The sequence below is a fragment of the Spodoptera frugiperda genome, chromosome 25 (assembly GCF_023101765.2).
Source record: "Spodoptera frugiperda isolate SF20-4 chromosome 25, AGI-APGP_CSIRO_Sfru_2.0, whole genome shotgun sequence".
Classification (NCBI taxonomy): domain Eukaryota; kingdom Metazoa; phylum Arthropoda; class Insecta; order Lepidoptera; family Noctuidae; genus Spodoptera; species Spodoptera frugiperda.
Window position 1 is genome coordinate 17,157,633 of NC_064236.1, and position 20,346 is coordinate 17,177,978.

The window sequence follows — 20,346 nt, forward strand, 5'->3', positions numbered from 1 at the left end:
CAAAGTACTTGATTGAAAACGCCTCATCAAAGATTAATTTTAAAATATTGACGTTGATCGTGAATAGTGGTATTTTATGCCTTAATGAAGCCCTGCGACCGTAATGACTATATTACAAGTACCTGATCATTTCTTTTTTTTTTCATTCATTTTAAATCTTTTTCATTGCATTCAACACATTTTAGCAATTTAGTTTTTCTAAGTAAATAGAATCATGTCGTAACAGGCGTTGCATAGTGGGGGTTTTGGAGCTGGCCTATTCGGAGGACTTGGTACTCTCTTACAGACTGTGATCTGATGGTGACAATCGGGTTGATTTCTCCCCAAAAAGTAAAGCACCTTTTAATGTTAAACAAAGGCTATAAAGTTAGATAAAGGTACGCGTGCACAGGCCCGCGTCGTACGCATCGCACGCACTGCACGCAACAGATTTTAGTTTAGTTTGTCTTGTATAGAAACTTAGACAACTGCGTCCACTGATCCGCATCGTACGCACCGCATCATCAGCAATCCCTAAAGTATGCGATGCGTACTGATGACGTCATACGGAATGCGTACAATGCGTACGATTTGGGCCTGTGGACGCTTACCTTAAATGGGAATATTCGAATTAATCGAAAACGATTTATAGTAGGTACGGTTACGTTATGTTCGTTTTTTCAAATATGAAAGAGGGTTTCCTATACCATTGAATATATCTAGCGATCGAAACAAATTACTTTTTCGAAAAATTCGATATACGAATGTAAAAAACTGCATGTTTGTCCAATCGTCGGTGGATGCTGGTACCTCTATGTAACATATCTCTTTATTAAATTCTTTGACGGATCCCTCTGGATATGCCTCAAAGGATTATGAATTCCAGCTAGTAGCGAACCAATATATTCCGTATCGAATGTTATAAAAATATTTGTTTCAATCTTATTTATTTACTTTTTAATATTTGCAGCTAATAACGAGTTGTGAAGCTACATCTAATAATTATGGCGAGAATATATTTGAAAGTTTTGCAACAAGATTTTTCTTTGACATTTTTTGCTGTTAGAATGCATAGGTATAATTTTTTCTTTCCAGGGTTCCGTGAACAAAGTTTAAATATAGGACCCTATTTCGGAATCCGCTGTCCATCTATCTGTTTCTTGCAAACTGTAGCAGCTTTTTTTCAGAGGAAAACTCATCCAATGGTTTCTCCCGCCTTGGCAGAGGCGGGAGGGAGTGTCAGATTCTTACTGACTAAAAACCACCCCATTCCTTCTCCTGCTTTGAGCTGGAGTCCCGGTAACGTTTTAAATTGTTCGCAGCTTTGGATCGGGTATCAGCCCTACTGGGCCCCATCTGTGGTGGTCTGGCTCTTTGTGGCGCGCACGGAATGCGACGCGCCGTACGCTCGGGTCTGGTTCTAGTCGGGCAGCGAGCTACCCATACTCGCTTACACAATAATAAGTAAGTTTTTAATAATAACTAGCTGACCCAGCAACCTTCGCACCGGCTCAATTTCTTTTTCTCACCTTTAAACCTTCCATAGCACTTCCACAAATAATTCAAGAACAAAATTACCCAAATCTGTCCAACTGTTTTCGAGATTTAAGGAGATTAACGCACTGAAATATTTTTTTATATATCAAGAAGTTTATTTATAATCACATTTAGTTAGTTATAATTTAGATTACGGTATGATAAGGCTTACTGGCCTTTATAAGGGAAATGCCTCTAAATAAATAAGACTAGAAAAAAAGTCTTCACAGATGACGTATTTTTAGTGCCTAATAGCAAATAGTTGTAGTATTGTAATTTTAATAGTTAGATAAATAAAATAACATTCAGGAGTGGTCTCACTCACCACTCACCTCATACAATAAACGTGGTTTAGTAGATCTCACGTTAACCGCCACGTCGGTCACTGGAGACCGACGCGTAACGGAGTTTTTACCTTCAACAGTTTTATTTCGGCAGTTGATGCTTTAATTTATTTACCTATATATTTGCGTGACTTATTACGTGTGCCTTACAAGATAATTAATGCAAAATAAGTGTTACAGTTAGGGTTTCCATATCCAGACTGATCATTTCCTTGACATTTCTAGGGATTTCTAGAATCTGAGTTTTGTTGTCCCATCCGAGACTAAACTGTAAAAGTGGGAATTAAGTAGGTACCTAGATCACTCACCCTTCCCGCCACTCAACGCACGCAGCGCGACTTGCGAGCACATTACAACGTTTGGTTTTACTTTTGCAACCATAGTATTGTATTTTTGTGAAAAATTCTAGATTTTTTTTTCATTCTTGGACAGTCAAGTAAAATTACTGGACACGGGACAGTACAAAATATTCCGGGACAATTGCAAAAATCCCGGCCATTTGGCAACCCTAGTTACAGTACTTACAATGTATAAGGTAAACGGCCCAATAGGCGTGAAATTTTGAAAATCCCAGACTTTGCCGATACGCTGTACTAAAACTAGGAGAATTAATTAATGTAATCCACGTTCCTAATCCGTGCAGTCAGGCATAGGAACAATCTGCCGGTGTCTATCTTTCCTGAGAAATACAACCCGGGTATTTTCAAGGTCGAAGTAAATAAGTACTTTCTAAGTCTGTGTGTTCGCTTTGCTGTCCTGGCAGTAAGCGGGTTGGTAGCCAAACACAGACTTCATCATTAGCTGAGAGACGTCCACTGCTGAACAAAGGCCCTTAGACGGGGGGGGGGGGGGTGCCATAATCCCCACGCTTGGCAGGCGGCTTGGGGATCGCAGTTATGTAGGTCACCGATAAATTTTGAGAATGCTGCTGCCCATTCCTGGTGGCTGGTCGCAGTTTTATGACCGTTTAAAAAAATGTAACAGGTGCTTTATGATACGTGTGTGTATAAGTCCGATTCGCACTTAGCCGGTTTAAAATAGTTCTTTTTTAATCGTTTGAGATTGAGTATGGATATCGTATGTTATTAGTGCTACACTCGTATTTTATACTCCATCCGATGTTAACGAGTTATTTTGCTTTTTAATTGGGGGTTGATTGTTTTTTACAAACGTTTTTATAACGGTACTCGGCTTACGTAGTTATTAATAGCTTAAAGATAATCTCGATACTCTTTTATATGGAAATTAAGAATAATAAGTAATCTTTATTCAGTGTGAAATGATCATCATAAATCAATTAAATCTAATTATGTAGCTGTTACAAAGTTATTTGCCTGAACTAAAATGAATCCTGTAGCTTAGCTTAGCTATTGACTTGGTTTGATCGTCTTTTCTCGAGTAGTATAATTTATTTTCGTAGTTTTTTACTTCAACTTATACCTCCAATCCTCAAATCTAAATAACATTATAAAAGTAGGTTACCACTGTTTTTTTTTGTCGTTCTTAGTCAGTAAGAGTCTGACACTCCCTCCTCCCTCCCCCAAGGTGGGAGAAGTCATTGGATGACTTCACCCTCACCTCAAAAAAAAAGGTATACCACTGCTCCACTACGGCACCGCGCCGCGATACAGTGACACGTGGCGAACAGAATATTCATGTCTAACAAATCACATAACAATTTATAAATACGAGTAGATACATAATATTTAGGTACCTATAGCACTTTTTCTACAAAAGATGATAATGTATGGACGTCATGTCATGTTTACTTACTTCATTCATGGCAGAACTTCGTAGGCTTTTCAGAAAAATAATAAATGTATTCATTACTAATGAATGACTGAATAATTTACAATTTGATTAACTCGTTAGTTAGTTGGTCGTGACTAGAAGGGGTTTCAGCTGAACAAAGGCCTCCCTCTTAATCCCCCACGTAGAACGTCTCTCGGCTGATGATGATGATGATGATCTGACTATAACCTGGATATCTGTGACAAAGGCCAGGTGGGGCTTCCATGCTTACGCCATTCAACAGCGTTTTTTAAATTGCGTCCAACATGTGACCCATACATCCAGTCAACCATTTACTTGGGCCCCTTACCAATTATATATATATTAACGCATCGTTTACTTACTATTCCAATAATATTACCTATTGCGTATTAACATTTTTATTATAATTTGAAGGTATAATTATATTGTAATGTTTATTCACTCACATTGCGCCAATCGTCGAGTCAAACTAACAAAACATCTAAAGATTTATAATATTCTTTGCGTATAAATCTGCAATCCTTTTTTTTGAAGGGAAACTCTTATTGACTAAGAACAACCCCGTTCCTACTACTGCTTTGAAATGGAGCCCCGGTAACTCATTTGGTTGTCTGCAGGTCCTAATCACCTCCTCCTTAGCTAGCATGACTGCTTTGCAGAAGGAGGAGATGGCAACCCATTTTCATTCGCTCCGAATCATGGCCTGAACTTCAGCTCAAGCATTGCACATCGCCACCATATGTGTACCGTGACCCTCCTAACCTTGGGTTAGTTACACAATATAGTCACTAGAGGCGCTAGTAGTTAAATAAAATTGTAAGTATAATGTAGGTGTGAGTTTTTTTAGTTTACCCACTTAATCAATCAATTTTTTCTGATAGTGATGTGTAGCATCGACATTTCTTTGTATATCATAGACAATATTGTAAACAGTTTTAACTAATTACAATCGTTTGCGATAAGGCCGCCCATTCAACGTTTTTAAATACATATGATAAATTATTATATTATACGGTGCGTGTGTAAAATAAATTAATGATGAGTACTTTTGAGATGTCTCGTTGGTCGAGTGGTCGTAAGTGCGACTACCCGGACAAGGGGTCTCGGGTTCGATTCCCGGGTCGGACAAAGAATTATTGGGCTATTTCGGTTTTTCGAAAATTTCTCATTAGTAGCACGCACTCTGGAATTGTGTCCAGTATAATTATGGCAATAGGCTCACCCCCTATTACATGGGACTTATAACATAAATGGTGAAAAGTGGGTGTACGTGGCATTACGTGTCGTAATGAGTACCTCTGCCTACCCCTTCGGGGATAAAAGGCGTGACGTTGTTGTTGTTGTTGTTGATGATGAGTACTTACACTTGTCGTGGTCGCCCGGAGGTTTAAGGCCTCTTCTCATGCATCAAAAGATAATGCCTGTTTTTCAAGTATACGTAACAGTACAACCTATTAATGCACCAGTCGTAGGTTCGATTAAATTAATATGACCACTCGAACAATAAGTGATTCGGTATCATCAGGTGTTTTATTGCTGAAGAGACGATCATAGGCTTGATTTGGATCATGATTTCGTCCTATAGGAGAGTACTTTCTAGGATTTTCTCCCGTGTCGTGTGTGCGTTTACAAACATACAAGTCCACATGTACATGACACCCAGACCCGAAAATACAATTTATGGATCACACAAAGAGTTGCTCCGTGCGGGAATCGAACCCGGTACCCGTTGCGCGGCAGCCAGTTGCCCAGCCACCGCACCAACCGTACAGTCACTAAGTACTAATGCTTGGACTTTGCTAATGGTGCTTTACCTCCAGAAATGTGGTATGCTACGTTGCCGTGAGAGCGTTTGGCTTCGTTGGTACTCATAACATAGCACCGGTAGAATCGGACTGAGCTAAGCTATGATTTTTATATGGAAAGATGCGTGCTATGGATGGCTTCCCTACTATGGATACGCATACTCGAGCTGCGCATGTTCCTCGCACAGCTACATACATAGCTTACTATAAGTGGAAATAATCACATAGTTTCACAGCTTACCTATTAAATCTTCGAAGCATAGGTACATAGCACATTTCACATCTCTGGTGAAAAAGCTCTCCAAATCAAGTCTAGGATACCCACGGGAAGAGTAGAGATGGTCAGTAAATGTTCTGATCCACCGCCACAACATAATAATGTATGTAGTTTAGTATAATCAACCCTGACCAACGTTTATCCGATTGATTCATTCACAGTGTCCATTTAACTGAAGTAGTTACTCGTATAGATGTAACAATATACGAGTATAAGATGTACGTATATGCACAATGCAAGTGCAAGCGTAGTCCTTCAGATTAGTTATACGATGGACCACAATCAGACACGATCGCAGAGAGGTCAGGCGCAATGCGTAGGTACGCTTGCATCGTAACTACTGAGCGAAGTCGATATAATCGTTCGAATACGGAACTCCTTTTTTTTAAGTTAGACTGCCTTGTGAGTCGGGTTGTTTCGATTCCCGGGTTTATCGAAAATTTTTCAATAGTAGCACGGAGTCTGTAATTGTCCCCAACATATAGCAATAGGCTCACCCTATTACATGGGACTTTTAACACAATTGGTGAAAATTGGGTGTACATTGTATAGCGGCATTAAGTGCCATTATGTGCACCTCTGCCTGTCGATTTGGGGATAAAAGGCGCGACGTTGTTTTTTCGAAGTTAGTAAATATGTATTGGCTTGAATTTTATGGCGTTTGCTTCCATGAACCCGCATGAGAATCCAAGTTCAAAACGAGTAGGTAGCTAACCCTAACTTTTCCGAGTTAGGGCCGCCATACACGGACTGCTTGTCGGGAGGACGCTTCACGCTACGACTGCAAAGTAAACTATAGACTTCTACACACTTACATACACGGTTTGCAGCAGTGGAATGCAGTTAAGCTAGGTAGCTTTGATGACTGCTCGAGCAGTTATCATTGGTAACTTCAAGCTGTTGACTATAACTGCAAGAGCGGCCCGTGTATATGAATCACTGGTATTACACAGGATATTTAAACACAACTAAGTGTAAGAGAGTCATGCTTCGACTAGAATGGGCCGGCTCGTACGGAGTAATACCACGGCCTCACAGAATACCGACGTGCAGTGCCGGCGTAAGGGCCACTGACACCCCGGGCGAAAATATTGTGGCGCCCACTTGAGGGAAGCAATATCAAGTGTTAGTAGTAGTTTTTAATTTTTTTGGCGCCCCCCAGAATTTGTCGCCCCCCAGAATTTGTCGCCCTGGGTCATCTGCCCATCACGCCCCCCCCCCCTAACGCCGGCATGGCATGTATGGGTGAGGTTACCGGAGGCCCAATTCGAACCCCCCTTCCCAATCCCTGATACCCCAATAACCCTTAATTCCTAACCCCCAAATGGACGGCAACGCGGTGTTTCAAGTGTCCATGGGCGGCGGCGATTGTTTACCATCAGGTGATACGTTTGCTCGTTTACCGGCTTATAGCATAAAAAAACTAACATAATGGTAACGGTAATGGTAAAAATAACAAGAAAACTAGACTAGACTTATAAAGCTGCAATGAATGCTCATCGCTTCTCCGTGGGCGGCCTTTGCTCAGCAGTTGACAATCACAGGCTGATGATGAAGACTGTCTAGTTGTCAATTTTCAGTACAATTGTTTAGAAATCAACACGAATTAAGTATTTTGAGAATAAACAGCATTATTATTTAAACATAGGTACTTGGTCAATTTTGGTACGGTAATGAAATGGTACATATTTATAAATCGGAGCTTTCTAATACAAGCATTGTTTGCCTAAATGGAGGTTCCAAATAAGAAGCCATGTAATGTTTTTTTCTTTATGTTGAAATAATAAACAATTTATGTATTTATTGTTACCTATATAAGTTTTAATAAAGGGATTACTGAGTATTTCAAAATAAATTAAAGCACACAATAATTAATTTCGAACCCGAAAATACGAGCTTGGCGCTCGAGGCTGCAACCATTTAATTTTACAATTCATTTAATATTTAATTAGTACCTAATAGAAACATAAATATTATTAGTATATTAAACATTACAGTATTTTCATAACAACCGACATTTCTAAACTAAATTTGAACATTTTCTGATATAATTAAAAAGTTCAAATTTAAAAAAAAATCGTTATAAATTGAAAGACAAACTATTCATCATAATCGTTAAGCGGTATCGATAAAAATTCTTAGTCTATGAGCATCCTTATCTACTAGTACCTGCGGTACGAACACAATATATAGCAATTTAACTCTTGGAAGATCATCATAACTGCTGTAGTGCTGCTGAGAGTCAGACGGGGCTCAGAACAACTTCAAAATTTTCGAGAATGAAGCAGACCCCTCCACCACGTAAGTAGTTATTCTTGATATTTTTAAACTCACATAACCCGGCCAAGGACTAATAAATGGTTTTCAATTGCTAAATTGTTCAACGTCATCCTTGCTACGCGATGTCTCCATGTTTTCTTTTAATACGTATGCTCGCTTTTTTATAAATCTCTTCATTTTACCATGCTGGCGATTATATTGTTACAATATTTTTATATTTGACACGATGACCGTGGTGCAAGCAAAGTATATACTTGAAGCACGTGCCACGTCTTCGGATTGAAGAGATTTTTTAAGATATAGCCTGACAAACAAGCTGACTCACACCCGACACGTTGGGACCGGGTGGTAAACGAGCAGACTGATCACCTGATGGTAAGCAAGCCACGCCGCTCATGGACACCCGCAACGCCAACGGAGTTACAAGTGCTTTGTCGGCCATATTATATTGACTTAGGCCGTAATTAATGTATAACCTAACTTATTGCTTCTTTTAGTACCTAATAGAAATGTTGTTACGTTTTAGCTTGCGCGATCGATTACTTCTATTCTATAATTTGTAATATAAATGAATCACTAAACGTGTTGCTAAGCACAAATCTCGAGAACAGCTGAACCGATTTCGTTAATTCCTTTTTTGTTACATTTGTTTCGGAAAAGATCTGATGTAAGAAAAAAGTAACAAATTATTACAGAGCGAAATAAAGTTCGCGGTGTTTGCTAGATTTTTCATTATAATTTTTGATACAATTCATGCCTTTTGCACCACCAACGTGGCAATCCTATTAATCTTATAGGTCTGTAACCAATCCTAGCTATCGATAAATTGCATTTTATACTAATAATCATGGTACATTAAAATATAGTAAACTTTTACTATATTTTTATTTTTTATGTTAGCTTTTTATAGCATTTTTGTTTATTTTTTTTTTGATGGTATAATCCAACAAATGAACTGTGGGGTCACCTGATGATAAGGACACCAGAGGCGTCACAAGTGCGTTGTCGGCCTTTTGGGGGTTAGGAATTTAAGGGTTGTTGGGTAATGGGGATTAGGATGATTGGGAAGGGGGATAATTTATTCATCCTCAAGTATATCCTCAAGTTAGTTGTCTCATCCCGATTAATTTAGATTGGAGGTACCTAACTGTACGTATTAAATGTACATACAATGAGGGTAGAAGTAGTAAGTTTAAAGGCAATATTGTTACATTTTGAGTAATAACATTAGAATCGCTGGTATTAGATTGATTCAGAGCTAAAATCTTGTGATATTGTGTTCAAGAAAATTTATCTTGTAGACGAAAAATTAAGTGAAACAAATAAACTCAAGTCAAAAATTAACACAATTCCTAAAATAATAAAATTGGCTGTTTAATTAAGCGGCCATGATAGTTACTTAAACTTAGGTACACGGGCAATACTAATAATAGTAATTTTATTTTTTATTATGTAATATATATACAAAACGTTGCCCAATACTAGGATTTCCTCCTGTGTCATAGGTGCATATGGCAGACGTGGCGCGGTGGCTGGGCAACTGTGCACAGTTTGTGTGATCCACAAACTGTTGTTTCGGGTCTAGGAGACATGTGTATGTGAAGTTGTATGTTTGACTGTTTGTAAATGCACCCACGACCCAAGGGGAAATCCTAGTGTGGGGAAATCTATACTAATATTATAAAGAGGTAATTAAGTTTGTAGGTATGTAGGGGGTAATCTCTAGAACTAATGATCCAATCCTAAAATTATTTTTTTACTGGTAGAAAGCTACATTATTCCTGAGTGCTATGGCTATAAATATTTTTTATAACATGTATATTAACCGAGCAATCACAACTTTTGTCTAGCAAGTCGGACATAAATAGCTCATAAAACAGAATAATATGCATGCGCTGAAGAGGTGGCACCAGACTTCATGATAAATATGCTCATGCACGCTTCAGCTTTTTCAATGTAGTATCTTAAAATTAAATACCAATAATTAGTAAAAGACAGCTAAACACGTGCCAGTAGGTACCTACTAATGATAACTCATAATGTCATGAATAAGCTACTCCCGCGCGGTTTCTAATGCTGCTCGGCTCCTATATTTTTCGTAGCCTGTTTGATATGGCACAGAATAATAAGTACAAGTACAGAAGCACCACTTCCCGTGAAAATTCAAACTTATAAGAGACTCTGGCTCGCCGATGCGTTGCTACCTACTACTATAATATTCATCGTCTATCTATCTACCCACTTGACCACCCATTCTATCTTACGTTATATTTGCGATCGCCCTAAACAGTTATTTTATTTTGCCACACCTGTTATTACCTACTTTCCTGTACACATTTACCTACATATAATTTCATTATAAAGTATATACAATGTGATAGGGGTGGGACTTCTAACCCGTTAAGGCTGAGTACTACATCTAATTTTATCGACAAAAGTCGGAGGTCGAAGGGGTCGAACCCCCTCCCCCTAAAAATTATGGCTATTTTAATATTTTTTTACTTTTGTTGATATCAAAGGTAAATGCGTCGTAGAAACAAAAAAAAAACGACAAACGGTAGCTTGTCTAACCTTGGCTAACTAATTCATTACTTTTTTCATATGTTTAATAATGTTTTGGTGAGAAAAAAAATCATTTGTGAATCATTTTTACCGAAAAAATCACTATTTTCCAATATTTTCAATTAGGGGTTCAACCCCCCATATTATTGTTTTTGTCGATAAAATTAGATGTAGTACTCAGCCTTAACGGGTTAGAAGTCCCACCCCTATCACATTGTATATATAAATAAACTCAGGTCAGATAAATTGCAACTAATCTTTGAATATTTTTTGCAGTCTGTACTGTTTTGAATGAACTTTGTGTAAAGAGAACCTAACTAAATTCTTTTTATCATTTAATTCCTATTGGCTTTTCACATGGGTAAACAATTCTCATTTACTTACAATAACAATATTTTACATTTTGCATTAATTAAAAAGTTGTGGAACAAAAACATCAAAAATTCTGGTTTGTTTACATTTTTACGATTCTTAATTCTTCTAATTTCCTAACGCGTTGACCCATTTATATGATTCAAACGGATAAAATAGTTTTAGACTTATGCCTTTCATTTGACACCATAATCGTTAAAAAATCTCAACAAACAAAAAATCACATTTTCAAGTTGCTCTCGTAATTATAAAAAACAAATTCCTTAAATTCAGACATGAGTCCATATTATTAGTAAGTAAGTATCAACAAAGTAACTAATTAATGTTAGTAATATGAAGAATGTAAAGGTTTATAATTTCACAGTTATAAAATAAATTTGAACTTTTTCTCATCTGCAGGTGCTTAATGAAAAAAATGACAATCCCTTGTCCTTTTGTCTTGACACACATCCATCAAACGAGCAATACTTTAAGCCAGCCATTTTCTCTTATTTTAAACTAATGTTGTATTAAATGATAATATTAAAAGTTCTACCAAAAATACGTTCGACCTCTACGCGAGAGCACTAAGCAGCGACACCCCGTCCGTCGACGTGGAGCCGGCGCCACGCGAATTTGTATGTATATTTTTCTTTAAAAAAAAAACGTTGCCCCACATTAGGATTTCCTCATATGTCGTGGGTGCGTTTACAAACATACAATTTCACATGCACATGACACCCAGACCCGAAACAACAATTTGTGGATCACACAAAAATAGTTGTTCCGTGCGGGAATCGAACCCACTACACATTGCACGGCAGCCAGTTGCCCAGCCATCGCGCCAACCGTGCAGTCAAACCGCCACTCGGCCGTACCTATTTCGCTGTAGGTACGGCCGAGTGGCGGTGGCCTGGATATGGTCTATAGCCTTCCTTGATCATTCTTTCCCATGTTTCGGCGAGAATGGCCGGCTCGACCGGAGTGATACCACGGCCTCACAGAAAACAGACGTGAATCAACGCCTGCGTTGTATTTCGTTGTGTGAGTGAGGTTATAAGAGGCCCAATCACTCCCCTCCTCAATCTCCCCAATCCCCGAATCCCCAACATTCCTTACATCTAATCTCCGGAACTTCTGGACCTTTTTAAATAATAAAATTGTATTGGATAGTGCGTTTATAAAGGACATAATCTACCTATTTATAGGCTGTAAAACATCATGCACGCTAAGATCATTAGGAACTGAGCAGGAACTGATAAAACCGCGCGGGAGTAGTTATTTAGTAATAAGTATATTTTGTAGTTACCGATGCGAGTTCCTCATCATGAGCAGGAATGCGAGTCAGGTGTCATCTGACACTCGAATACCTGACCGGACAACTGGACCACGCTCCGAAGACCCCAGAAAAGCCCCATTTGCCAAGTAAGTTAATATCAGAACATAATACATATCACCACCCCTATTCTTTCCGCGGGTGTCATGCGACGAAAAAATTAAACAGCGGTCTCTGATAAACTTGAATCTTTTAAACTCTGTGTTTTAAACTACGATCTCCAATGACTGCCAAGCGTGGAGATTATGGGAAACTCTTCAGATAGAAGTAGTGTACGAGTATAGTTTATCTGTGGACTGACTGACTGACTTATGTTTGGTACTGGTCCCATATAATGCGCAATTCCAGACTCCAACTAAATACTAAGAATTTCTGAATTCGAAATAAAATACGAAAAGTATTTACTTTTGATTACTTTCCTCTATGGAGAAATCGAACCAGAAACCCCTTTTCCTAAAGTTACTTATAATTTACAAATCATTATTAACTACTAGCTTCCGCCCGCGACTCCGTCCGCGCGGATGTCGGTCTTCGCGTGGAAGTTTTATTTCTCCATTTTGAGTAACTCTGACAATGTCATCTTATAAATATCTATTGGACCCAAATACGGCAAAGCTCATAATAATTAAGGAGATCCCTCTATTGAGCTCGCGTTCTGTAGAATAAAACTGAAAAATAAAGATATTTTTTCTACGTATTTTTTCAGGATAAAACGTATCCTATTAAATTATACCAAGTTTCATCGAAATCGAACCGTTAGTTTTCACGTGATGCCTGAACATACAGACAGACAGACAAAAAAAAAATAATCACATATTTGGGTTTGGTATCGATCCAGTAACACCCCTGCTATTTATTCTTTCAATATTTTCAATATACAGAATTGACCCTTCTACAGATTTATAATAATATGAATGAATGAATGACTGCCTCGTTGGCCGAGTGGTTGCCAGTGCGACTGCCGGGCAAGGGGTCTCGGGTTCGATTCCCGGGTCGGGCGAAGTATCACTGGGCTTTTTTCGGTTTTTCTAAAATTTCTCAGTGGTAGCACGGAGTCTGGAAATGTGCCCGGTATATAGCAATAGGCTCACCACCTATTATATGGGACTTACAAAATTGTGAAATGTGGGTGTACATTGGTATAATGTGCACCTCTGCCTACCCCTTCGGGGATTAAAGGCGTGAAGCTATAAAAAAATAAAAAATAATAAAAAATTAAAGAATGAGAGTGTTATAAACGTAAGAGTAGACAAATATAATCATAAAGCTCCGAACTGCTAAGCTATCGGGAGTTATACGTGTTATTGTGAATCAACCATAAGAGATAGACATTTGCTGTCGTGGAATATTTTTTAAACAATTTTAAGGAGAACATTTCCGTCATACATTATTTCTGTGTAGCTTTAACCATTAAAGCTGCACACGCGACGGAAGCCTAAAAAATGGAGTAAGTTCTCCTGTTTTCCCAACATTTCCCTTCACTGCTCTGCTCCTATTGATCGTAGCGTGATGAAAAGTATACTATAACCTGCCCAGGAGTATGATGAACAATTGTACCAAGTTTCGTTGAAATCTGTCGAGTGGTTTTTATTTCTATAAAGAACATACAGACAGACAGACAGACAGACAGACAGACAAAAAAAAAATCTGATTGCATTTTTGGCATCAGTATCGATCACTATAGTTATTTTGGAAATATATTTCATGTACAGAATTGACCTCTCTACAGATTTATTATAAGTATAGATAACGTAATGATGCTAACGAATTTACACTTATATTGAATAGAATCAGGCTTTACTTTGCGGAAATCATTGCTATACTAACAAGGCATTCGATTTTTAGTTTTAATTCCGCTTAAATAGATGTAATTTTTAACATGCGGTTGCAGCACCTCCCGCAATTAATTTGTATTTTAACTTTAACAGAGAGAGATACAAACCAAAGAAAAGTTTCGCTGAGTCGGTGATGAAGTCACCAAGAACAGCTGAGTTACGGTCTGCGGAGGTCCCTACCCAACCCGCGTGAGTACCTCCCTACATAGTCTACATACCTACTTATACAACGTGTAACAAAATACCCATATACATCAAGAAGCCCTGATGAATACAGGTTGAATAGAATCTCTACACAAAGTTTCAGCATAAAATACGATTAAAAAATTAGTAACTACCAAATTCTTGGTATCGCATAGTTCTTGATTTCAAATCATACAAACGTGTCACAACCCTGCAGGGATCACTCGCTAATATTACGAAACATTTCTTCTGTCAATCTGATCGCCTAGTACCTGTACCATGAAAACATGAGTTTAAAAAACCCTTACCGTATCGTTTGTTATGTTATCTAGAAACCGTGCAATTGATATGTATACCCCCTTTTTGTTACACCTTGTATAAACGGCACGTCAAGTCACAATAAATAATACCCACCAGTTATGTTATGGGTTATTTACCATACATCGGAGGTAATAAAATTTTTGAAAACTTTGCCTGACATGGAAATCAACATTTTGTAATAATAAATTTCGGCCGCCTATAACTTCGTTGTGAATAAAACAAGAAGCTATGCCAATTTACATTAAATGTTAACCAGTAGTTTAAAAAATTATAACTTGTCAACGTTTCGATTGAAAATGAAAACAGAATAAACCTACTTGTGTTTACATTCTCGTATTATATTCGTCTATTATTTTAAAACGTAAAATAAATGTTATACATATTGATATGATAACAATTTACATAATGACGTAAGACAAAGTCCCTTAAGTAGTATCTCGCCTGAGATAGCGGAAAAACGTCGGCCCATTTGACATAAAAAAGTAGTGACTAAATACAATATAACCGACTTTGTATAACATGTATCTCTAGCACTTTTTACGGTAGAAAAAGTGAGGTGCGAGACTTCTACAGGATGTTTTTGATGGTATTATCTTTACCCGACTACGGCGATGTGTCACTAATGAACTAATAGTGAGCCACTTACAGTTGTAGAACCCGGATCGTTAACACGGCATCGGACTCCGCCCAGCGAGTCCAGAGCCGAATTGAACACGATGAGGAGCCTTTCGTGATGCCACCGTTAAACATTCCACCACCAAATATTGTTCCAACAAGTATCCCACCACCTAATATTGTCCCAACAAGTATCGCACCACCAAATATTGTCCCAATAAGTATCCCACCACCTAATATTGTCCCAACAAGTATCGCACCACCAAATATTGTCCCAACAAGTATCCCACCACCTAATATTGTCCCAACAAATATCGCACCACCAAATATTGTCCCAACAAGTATCCCACCACCAAATATTGTCCCAACAAGTATCCCACCACCAAATATTGTCCCAACAAGTATCCCACCACCTAATATCCAACCACCACAAACTCCGCCCCGCATAATCCCGCGAGCAACTATAGCACCAACTAATTTATCCGTGCCAACCAGCACCCTAACCCCTAACTTCCCTTCATCCAGTATCCCACCCATTAACTTCCCTTCCCCTTATTTCCCTTCAACCAGCTTCCCACCCGCAATCTCACCCCCAAATAGTCCCCGTCACTTTACTATGCCACCACCGGATCTCATCAAACGCATTAGCGGGTAAGATTGCCATAGTAATTATCAAACACATACAGTACAGTCACAGTACACCTTCTGACAAAAATCGAGTGAACGAACGAACAATGGATATGATGAAACATTTTCACTAGCACCTTTTAGGCCCCTTTTTTTGACGCTGCTTCGCCTCCATGGGCCGGCGCCTCTCTCGGTGTCGCGGTAGCCCTCTGTAACCTGGCGCCCTAGTCACTTGCCCAGTTTAGCTTAGGGTCCTAAGCTCTGTTCTCAAGTCTTTCTAGGTCGGGAGGAAACGTATCGCTCAACATTTTTACTCTGCCATGTAACAATCAAAGAATTAAGTGCATTTTGAGTGTATGAAACGCCCAAAATGCACTTAATTCTTTCTTAATCTAAATATATTCCGTTGAGATAGGTCTATTTTTCTCAATTTTATTTCAATAATATAAAGAAATTAAACTTTTATTCGCATAAAAGTAAATGTTAGTTATAACTTCAGTAGAATTTATTATATTTTACCTAGAAGCAGCTACTATATGAATATATCACTGTAAGTTTATGATACTTTATTTCTATTGCATACTAATATAAAACAAAAAAAAATCTGTATAAAACAGATTCTTTTTTTGACAGGGATTAGGAACTTTGGAAAACCTAAATAACCTGATAGTCATTTGTTTGTTCCAAACCGGTAATCGGAATCATTGCTTAGCTGAGTTGTCACTCTAAATTATGAAATAATTTGTGCGCGGAACAATTTATATTACGTCTCAAATGTGACTAATGCCTTTTTAGATACGAGTTACCCTCTCCGCATCTCACGGGCCATGGGTCGGTACTACGGCCGAGCCATGATGCGCTGGACAGACCGAATGATTTCACCTCGATGCCTGAGCCCCCACAGATGGATGGGTCGGCGTGGAGGCATGTTCCTAATTCGCCAGAATTATTGCCCTCACCCCCACCGAGTGCACCGTCCCACCACATCGTGATATACCCAGTTGCACAAGATCGAGGACCGATGAGTCACGATGTGTTTTTTGGTAGGTGTCATATTCTAACACAGTAACAACATATTCAATTAACATAAACAACAAAATAATGGCATTTCAGTAACCATGGTAAATAACAGGCATGCATAACATTTAACACATGGAAGTCAGAGACTAAATTCGTAAAAAACTAAATGATGTGTCTTATATATTATATATCTCTATTAGCATGTTTGATAGAATATCTGATAGATAGGTTAAAGAAACTGGTCTTCAATCGAAAGGTTGAAAGAGCTAGCAGGCAAGCCATGGACTGCCGACAGAATAACTTATATTTTTATGGAACACGCCGTAAACGAGCAGACGTATCACCTGATGGTAAGCAATCGCCACCGCCCAGGACGCTTGAAACACTAGAGGCGTTACAAGTGCGTTGCTAGCCTTTTGGAGGTTAGGAATTTAAGGGTTGTTTTCAAATCCCAATTGAAAACATTGGAATTGGGCCTCCGGTAACCTCAGTCACACACGCAAGCGTTGTTTCAAGTCGGTTTTCGGTAAGGCCGTGGTATCACTCCTGTCGAGCCGGCCAAAGCATGGCTCTCCCTCACTTAACTATTTAAGTCCTTCCGCTAGCGTCGGTCATCGTTGACCGATATGCCGTCGGATACCTCAAGAGGTAGACAGTTTCTAAGCGTTTAAAAATTTGCTTTCAACATTTTCATGGTGGCATATCGTTTTGTTTCAGGGTGCTCCCAACCTTACTGTCATTATTGCCATAAAAACTGGGTTCCCGTTGGTCCCAGCGGCAGCAACTCGTTTGGACCATTCTCTGATAGTGTGTGGACGCCACAGCCGGGGGAGGTAAGACAACCCTTACAATGTGACAATAGACTCTCCCTCCCTTACTTATGTATAAATATAATTTTAATTCTTATTTTACCTATTAATTAAGTATTTGTCCTCTTCTCCAAAGGAACCATTCAAGCTAATTATTAATGCCTGTAGTAAAACTAAATCTTATGATTACCTAATAGTGTTTTTGCTTTGAACATTTATTTAGTTTTTCGATATAGGTAAGTACTACCTGTATGTATATTTATATGTAGGTAGGTACTTTCCTAGCATAGTAATTTAATTCAATTACCAGGCAAAGACAGTAACCATAGGTACCTATAGTTGAATTATAAGTAAACAGCACAATTCGTTTCTTTTTTGTTTTTTCAAAGTGTAGGTAGGTTCACGTTTTAATTTGTTTCTGGTATTGAATTAGGTAGGTATCTACTGAGTCGATGTCTTAACGATTAATTAAGTGTAAATTGTTGTTTTAGATAGAAGCATTGTCTGGCAATGTTCCACCGTGGTCCCCATCACCGCCTCGCGAGGTAATCATTCTTATTTATTGTAAAAGCATTTAACATAGGTAACAACGTTCCGACCTGACAACAGATATAATGTATCGTGTATCTCTATCTATCTATCTATCTCTCTCTCTCTCTCTCTATACTTACTCTCTCATAGATATTATACTATCTATAGGTAATCGCCATGCTTGGCAAACGGATTGGAGATTACTTTAATTTAATCAGGTATATTAGATAGCGTGGATATACGTGGAGCACTAAGGGGGAGGCCTTTGTTCAGCAGTGGACGTCTCTCGGCTGATGATGGTGATGATGATCAGATAGCGTTGACTGTGTCGTCTCTTACGACACCCGCAGACTTAGGTACAGTGGCGTAATATACGCTACACTGACGTTTACATACGACATTTGTCTAATGTCGAACGAGGATATACTTACATAAATTACATAATATTAATTATTGTCTTACATAAATTCAGTAAGTATTTGTTAACAGATGTTCTCGGCTGCCACGGCCCCACCGGTCTTTGCCCATCCACACTACCGCCCAGAAACATCGCAAACCTTACATTGCAGTCCAATGGTGCCCAGTATGGCCAATATGGCCATGTCAGGCTCATCGTCCTTTACAATAGTTAGACCCCCGATGCCACCTCCCGGCTTTGGGGAAAGACCGCCTATTCGCCGTGCCCCGGTCGGAAGCAGTATCGATATAGAGCGCCAGCGCGATGAAGTAAGTACTGCGACGCATAAATTATAAATTTATATAAATATTTCTGCTTTAACAAACCTTTCGATAGGTGTGGGGAAAATGTTGCATTAGCGAAAGTTGACCAAGATAATGTATCGCAAAAACTTCCCCAAGTGGAAGTACCTTTGAATGAGTGGTTCTCATTAGTTTAATCGTTGTTTTTATTGGGACAACCACCACAACTTCCCAAAACCTGAACGCCAGGATCTACAGTAGATAAACAGACCACTGAAGTTTACTTATTATTCTGTGACTGAAGTACGGCGCGTCTGAGAGACATGAATAATTTCTCTTGGAACCCGCAACGAAACAAATCAGAAGAAAAATATCTATAGTAATCATGGAAACTATCGTTTTTTTTTATTGTTAGGTATACATAATATTAATGACTGGGAATTCGTAGAATTACCATCATTTTCTAGGTTAATAAGTATTTTTAGATTAATCCCTCATGGCAATGCGTTATATTACCTAACTGCTAGGTAGGCATTATTAAATAAGTATTCTGCACACAATAAACCACTTTCTGTGGACTTTAGTGTAATGTTATTCATTTACCGTTCTTTGCTTTTATTACAGGTGGATTCGCAGATCAGACCCGATGAATTGGAACACACGTTTACGGATTTAAACCCTTACGAATAAGTTTTTAATTTTTTTTTTATAACGCGATGGAGATCCTCCTGGATTTCAAACGCCTTGGGGACGATGGGTGGGTGTGCCGGACCCTTACCGGCTAAAACCACCGCTGTGTTCCTCCACTGCCTGTGGCCGTGATCCGGGCTGCCCTCGCGGATTCACCGCGCCCGGCAGGCTTCGATCTACCGCTACTTTTGCGGCAGGTCCCGCCACGTTAGCGGCCCTGGGAGGCTGCTTCCCTTCCTCGAGTGAGTGCTGTGGTTTAATGGGACTTTGTTCTAGTCAATGAATATAGTGCATACCTACGTTTGTGTTTTTGTGTATAAGGTAAATTATTATCTACTTGACTTTTGTCAATATTAATTTTAAATAGATTTCAGTAGAAAGAAGTAAGAAACCTTCCTACAACGCTGTAGGTATTAAGTTAGGATTGTTAGGAAGTTATTTTTAGGAGCCAGAAGAATGACTGTTGAAAATTAATGTTCGTTTAGATAGCCTAACTCGCTAAGTATAACATAGGATTTAAAACACCATAAACGATATACGACCCACAGTATATTTTATTTGTTTTTTTTTTATATTTTGTTACTGTATATATACATGTTTTCTTTTACACAAAGAAAAAATCTTCTTTTTAATTATTTTTATTGTTAGTTTTTAAGGCATGTTGACTCGTACAAAATAATCCTTTCGTATTTGTATTTTTAATAATATTTAGGTATAAGTAACACGTTACTAAAGCAAAATAAACTTAAATTATGAACTTTGTTGTTTTTTTT

At 38.5% G+C, this 20,346-nt stretch overlaps 1 protein-coding gene across 1 annotated transcript; it reads left to right on the plus strand.

The window, feature by feature from the left end:
• The first annotated feature begins 7,891 nt into the window (after nt 1–7,891).
• Nucleotides 7,892–20,172, plus strand: LOC118269110 (uncharacterized). The gene is made up of 9 exons (XM_035584037.2): nt 7,892–8,015; nt 12,213–12,332; nt 14,172–14,267; nt 15,231–15,848; nt 16,620–16,867; nt 17,562–17,677; nt 18,145–18,198; nt 18,674–18,910; nt 19,508–20,172. Exons 2-9 carry the CDS (start codon nt 12,235–12,237, stop codon nt 19,571–19,573), a joined length of 1,533 nt encoding a protein of 510 aa, XP_035439930.2. The 5' UTR covers nt 7,892–8,015; nt 12,213–12,234; the 3' UTR covers nt 19,574–20,172.
• Nucleotides 20,173–20,346: the final 174 nt, after the last annotated feature.

Bases quoted from the DNA above. Each gene is read 5' to 3' on its own strand.
- LOC118269110 (XM_035584037.2), top strand. From the start codon at position 12,235: ATGAGCAGGAATGCGAGTCAGGTGTCATCTGACACTCGAATACCTGAC. The intron at 17,678-18,144 runs GTAAGACAACCC...TTGTTGTTTTAG, and splicing joins GGACGCCACAGCCGGGGGAG to ATAGAAGCATTGTCTGGCAA. The intron at 18,911-19,507 runs GTAAGTACTGCG...CTTTTATTACAG, and splicing joins TAGAGCGCCAGCGCGATGAA to GTGGATTCGCAGATCAGACC.